Source organism: Selaginella moellendorffii, unplaced genomic scaffold (assembly GCF_000143415.4).
Source record: "Selaginella moellendorffii unplaced genomic scaffold, v1.0 SELMOscaffold_157, whole genome shotgun sequence".
Classification (NCBI taxonomy): domain Eukaryota; kingdom Viridiplantae; phylum Streptophyta; class Lycopodiopsida; order Selaginellales; family Selaginellaceae; genus Selaginella; species Selaginella moellendorffii.
Genome location: NW_003314418.1, coordinates 56997 through 62996, shown reverse-complemented (window position 1 = coordinate 62996; position 6000 = coordinate 56997). Strand labels below are relative to the sequence as shown.

At 44.5% G+C, this 6000-nt stretch overlaps 1 protein-coding gene across 1 annotated transcript; it reads right to left on the bottom strand.

Annotated features, from left to right (window-relative positions):
- Nucleotides 1-2713: 2713 nt before the first annotated feature.
- Nucleotides 2714-3558, bottom strand: LOC112343522 (pentatricopeptide repeat-containing protein At2g35030, mitochondrial-like). Its single transcript, XM_024667133.1, has 2 exons — nt 3029-3558; nt 2714-2939 (listed from the first exon to the last, which is right to left on the bottom strand). Exons 1-2 carry the CDS (start codon nt 3556-3558, stop codon nt 2714-2716), a joined length of 756 nt encoding a protein of 251 aa, XP_024522901.1.
- Between the last annotated feature and the right edge of the window lie 2442 nt (nt 3559-6000).

Below are 6000 nucleotides of genomic sequence, written 5' to 3'. Positions count from 1 at the left end.
TATGTCATTGCCAAAAGTGATTATGAACAAAAACTACAAAAAATACCTTTAGGCTTTGATTCTCCACATGGAGGTAATAGTGATTGTTGTTGTGAAGCTCTTGGTGCCAGTAATAGTGATTGTTGGGATGTAGGTAGTGAAGACATTAATTCCTAAGTTTGTCTCTGTGAATTTACAATTTAACAGTCCTAAAGCCACTCGTCCATCATTGCATAGAGTTGATCATTGAACTTTGGTGGTAAATCAGCTTCATGATGTTGTTCTGTTGTCATGTTTCAGTATTGCTTTTACCAGTAGGAACATGATATTCATATGACTTGATTTTGTTGAACTCTTTGTAGATATACTCCCAACGAGATTGGCATTGCCCAGGCAAATGGTTGACACCATGTGTAAAACAGTAGCTGAAAACTTAGTGAATGACTGGAAGTCTAAAAAATCTAAAACTTACTTAGAAACTTGCTACCAATGAACACTTGTAGTCTTGTGCCTCTTCTGAATGTTACCTCGTTGCTATAAGAAGAAATCATGCTTCTTTGCTTCATTCAAAGCCAACAATTCATTTAAAAACCAATGCCCCCAATTTCTAGTTGGTTTCAAAGGCTTCGGTGGAGTGGGAGCAGTAAAATTCCCCCTGCTGAATTGAGAACCATCATACATAAACTTTTAATGACATTGAGTGGAGAACATAATCTTTAAATCATTCAACTGTTGCTCTCCCATTCTGCTCAAGACCCTAAAACTATGAATTGACATGTCAGCAATAGTGGCGGGAGGAAATAACTACCACATCAACATTTTAACCTTCTATTGCAGGTTTCATGGTGGTCAACTAGCTAGGCCAGTTTTGAAAAACATTCAAATTGATTTCACTGTCACAATGCCACTGTTAAAAAAATGACAGTGATGGTGACATGTACTAAGGCAACATTACTTCAAATTGCTGATGTGGCCATCACAATTTGATTGTGATAGTCACATGTGCAGTGTCTATTAAGAAAACCAAAAACTGAAGTAATACTCAAAACTGAAGCTATAAAAGATATTTATTGTGGAAAAATAAAGAATATAAAAATATGATATATGTGCAAATAGGTCATACACCTTGTGAAAGAATCATTTGCATGTCTGGAAACCATAAGCTAATGTGACCATCATCGTCTATTTATGCAATCAGCTGTTTGGTGTTCTTTTGCAAATAGCCTGCAGAAAAAAAATCTATCAAAATAAATATTTGAATTGTAAAGAATACTTGGGGAATGCATAAAAAATATGATCTTATATAACACTTTTTCTCCATCTAGCATGTCATAGAGGACAAAGTAGCAATCTATTTACATTATAACTCAATGTAGATTGAAATCACTAGAGGATGATCCTAAGGATTCAAAACAACTAATTATCCTTGTCTCCAAAGGCTAGTGCAATATTCTAAATCTGAATACCAATACTGGATTTGGAATGATGCTAGACTGAAAGATTAAAGGGAACTGAAGAGTTGAGTCTAGTGTTCCTAAGAGTTTAAGAATGATTAAGATTGTACTCCAACATGATAGTTTTGAAAATTTTCATATACTTATATTCCATGGTATTGGAAGAGAAGGGAATAGTTGGTCATAAAACATTTTACAAAGTGCTAGTTGCCATTGAAGAAGCAATATTCCCTTATACTTGCTTTATAATTATTTGTGACAACAACATTATATGTAAAACTCCACCCTGCAGAATAGAAAGAAAGTTTTCAAAGGGAATGGATGAGTAGGAAATGGCACTTGTAACCTTTCTTATTTCCAAATGGGAGCTAGAACATAGATTTGGATGCCTTGAGAGGCGCACTCTGCTTGCGCCATGTCAAACTTCTCATCATCAAATTACTTAACTATCCTTCATTATGCATCCCTATATATCCCTATACTAATTCCTAAAGCTCTCCAAGGATTTGGTTCTTGACAGGTATGGCATTGACTTTGCGGAAGATTTGATAAATTTCCTTGTAAAATCGCCTTGCATACATGCTTTGCAAAGAGCAATCCATTCAACATAGATTAAGCCCATCATAAAAGTGGGCCAATTGTCTTTAAATTTAATTCTCTGTACCAACATCCAATGGAGCCTTCGTAAATATCAAGAATGGGCTGAGGCCCAGCGGAGAGGATAACATATGGAACTCAGAGAGGAGAACATATGAAGCATGTCAGGCAATGAGGGAGATAGGATACAAGGAAGGCAATGGGAACGAGGTATCAATGAGCCCATCCCCACCCGCGCCTCAAACGCAAGCTTTTCACACCACTACTTTCCACTTTCAACAGGAGCTCATGATAGATTCTCACCGGCATGGTCTTGAGAATCTGGATTGCTACGCCTAGCATGGCACTGATGTGGAGCAGGAGGAGCGCAGTGCTGCTGCTGAAATTCACAACAGCAGCATTGGATCTTGTGTTGCTGGCTATAGCAAACCCACTGCACTTAACACTCCAGATAGATTTCTGAAGACTCTCCTATGCCAAATCTCTGTGCGTCCCGCTCTCCATCCATGGGGGATGGGGCGGCTCACGGAATGGCTGGATATCAACGATCGATCTTTGGGTCAACACATCAAAACAGTGAAGAATCAAGTCTGAACTGCTCTGAAGATGTTCTCCAGCATCACATAAGGCAATGCATCACTCACAAGGCTGGACTGGCACGTAAATTCCGCAGCATGCATCCCTCAATTCATCTCCCCGTGGTTTTTGCACGCGCTAAGAAACGTTGCCCATGCAACTCCATCTGCTGGCAAAGGCATATTCTCCAGGACATCCTCGGCCTCTTTCAATCGCCCTAGTCGTCGGAGAGCATCAACAATGCAGGTGTAGTGGCCTTGCGAAGGATCCAATCCATTGTCAAAGCTCATTGCCGTGAAGTAGCTTACTGCTTCCTTGACGAGCCCCAGATGGCTACACGCCGTCAAAACGATGGCAAACGCTGCCTTGTCGGGTCAAAGCCGTGAAGAAACATCGCCCAAAAGAGCTGGAACGCAGAATACGCATGCCAGGTCTGGGCATATGCTGCAAGAATCGTGTTCCAGGAGAGCAAGTTCCAAGTTGGCATCTCATCGAACGATTTCTTAGCTTGACGAATATTTGCATCTAGAGCATATACCACTAGAATTGTGTTCCATGAATAGGAATCCCAGCAGCAAACCAAAGAAAACGCCCGGATCGCCTCTTTGAAACGACCTCTCTGGGCATAAACAGCGATTATCGCGTTCCATGAAACAAGATCTCTGTGTGGCATTTCTTCAAACAAGTGTTTTCCTTGATCAACATCACCTTTTTGCGCGTATGACTTGATCATAATCGTCCACGACAGTACGCTGTGCTGAGGCATCCTATCAAACAAACTCTTGGCTTGAATCAAATCCCCATTTTGGGCATAGCAGCAGTGCATCGCCCCCCAGAGGATCGCGTTTCGGTGGACAATCTCCTGGAAGACATCCTCCGCCTCCTCCACGAATCCATTCTCCGCAAACATGACGAGCATCACCGCGCGAGTGATGCTGTTCTTCTCGGGCATGGAATCAAACGCGGCCTTCGCATCGCCCACTCGCCCGCGCTGCGCGAAACCCTGCACGAGGATCGTCCACGCTACCACATTCGTCGGGCATCCGATCCAGCACTTCTCTCGCTCGCCCAATCTCTCCGCCGCGAGCAAATCCCCGCAGCAGCGTCGCCCACGTCTTGCAGTTCCTCTCGGGCATCGCATCGAACACCGCCTTTCTCGATCCAATCCGCCCGCAATCGCCCAGCGCCTTGACCATCGCAGTGGAGGAAACTACGTCCCACACCGCCATTCGATCGAACGCTGCCTTGGCCTCCCCCGGATGCCCACTCTCGGCATACGCGGTCGCGAGCGCCGTCCACGACGCGATGTTCTTGGCCGGCAATGCATCAAAGATCCTTCTCGATTCCTTCAAATGCCCACACCGCGCGTAGACAACCAGCGTTTCATCCCACCAAGACGATGCCTTGTGAGCTACGCGCGCCATGGGAGATTATTCGAGGTATATTCATCACAAGGCCTTTGCTTTTATTTGTTAGACTGTAAAGAGTTTCCTTTCTCTAGCAACTTTAAGGAGCTTCCTCGCTTCGCTTGTGGCTCCAAAGAATCACCCCAGCCAAAACAAAATTCCTCCTTCCACCACTACTACTTCGCTACACTGCTCTACCAAAATCCACCCAGCAACACTACTTACTTGTGGAGTGTGATTTACAATTCCACCTCTTGCAAGTCGTCTCCAAACACTCCGGAGGAACTGGCAGCTTCGAATCCCACTGTACCGGACTGTTGATAGTGGTGCCGATGAATCGAACTTTCCTGGTGTTGGTTTTGCTGCTGCTGCTCGACCATCACTGGCAGAGTGACTTCCAGAGCTGGAGGTGGCGGCAACGAGACGGTCGACGGTGCTGCTGGATAGTGATTCGAATAGAACATTGCTGGCGAAGAGCTGCTCGAGAGAGGCGTTGGCCTCGGATCGTTTCTCATATCCTGTACAACCGGCTGAGCGAATGCTCCATTCCCGTTTGAGAACGCTGTGTCGGAGACAAAGGCTGGTGCCGAGGAAGGATCCACCGAATGGTTGCTGTTGATATCTGGAGCAGCGGCAGCAGCGGCCGCAGGCACTAAAAATCTCTCTGGAGCCAAAGGCTTTGCGCTTGCCTTTGGCACCATGCCAAACAGTGGAGGAGAGTCCGATGATGTCTTGGATGGTGTTATGCTACCTTTGTTGAATGTATCGACATATCTACAGAAACCTCGTGAGATTGGAGTGCTGGGAATGACCAAAACGGTACCTTGATCTAACGTTTTGATGTGCGCAAGCTGCGTACTGGTTACTGCTCGGAGGCATTGGTGGGATTCCAGAGGAGGAGCCAACGGAAGGTCTGGTGCTTGTGCCTCGGCTCCTTCTCCAACCCAGCGCTTCAGTGTCTCGTCGTATCTAAACTTGTTGCTGTCAACAAGCTTTGCCTGCATCACATACCCGACCATCAATCAGCTAGCGCTCTTTCCAAAGCTTCTACAAACCTCCTTCGAAGGTGTTTTTATGAAGCCCATCACTCTTTGCACGAAAGAAGTAAAGACGCCTCTGTTTGGCATTCCTTTCGCTGAACTAACGATCTGATGAAAGAATACAGGTCTTAATCGAAGGTACACAAGAGCAAGTCGAGTTACCTGTGCAGGCCTAAAGTCAGTCTCAGAAATGCTTCTTGCTAGCATGTTGGATCTTCTCGTATTATCACTTATGGGTTCCATTGATGCTGACGAGGCAAGTGATAACTGCTTCTACTAAAAGCTGTTGTGGGACGGTTATTAATATCAGCATTATTGGAAGCTTTTGGGGGCACAATTGACATCGAGCCTCCCTGGATAACAGGAAAGTGAGTATAAAAGCCGAGTGTCCGCTTACACATCTGAGAGTGGATATGAAGACGCTCTTCCAAGGCTACAGCCGCTTCTTTGCACACATCAGCTGCATGGCCCACTGTTTTCAATGTTTTCAACACCGCTTGGCAATACTTCGAAGAGAAACCTTGTGTTAACGAAGCATACAGTTAAAAATCACTCCAACCTTAAAGCTTTGTTTATCTTTCCAGCTTCAGCAAGCATCAACGCATAAATAAGCTTGTATGGCTGAAAAGGAAGTAAAATAAACTGGGAATTGCCGGTCACTCTTGCAAATTCGTACACTTCCATTCGCTGATGAAGAAAAGGTTGGATCAACTCAAGATTTCAACCTTTTCCGGTGATGGTGGTGTGGATGAGTGTCTAGCTTGGCTAGCTAATGTAAAGAAGTTTTTGGCTACTAAAGGAATTCCGAATGTAGAGGCTTTAGTGGCTATTTCAATGGTTTTGCGTGTGGAATTAGCTTGAGGAGTCTTGTGCTGCAGATAAGAAACCATTAGTATCTACAATGGATGAGTTTGAGGCTGCTTTCCATTTACATTTTGCTCCTCACTA

What these genes read in the sequence shown, in the direction of transcription:
- LOC112343522 (XM_024667133.1), bottom strand. Translation starts at nt 3,558, where the DNA reads ATGCCCGAGAAGAACAGCATCACTCGCGCGGTGATGCTCGTCATGTTT. An exon ending in TATGCCCAGACCTGGCATGC is followed by an intron (nt 2,940 to 3,028) that starts GTATTCTGCGTT and finishes GACGGCGTGTAG; the next exon opens with CCATCTGGGGCTCGTCAAGG.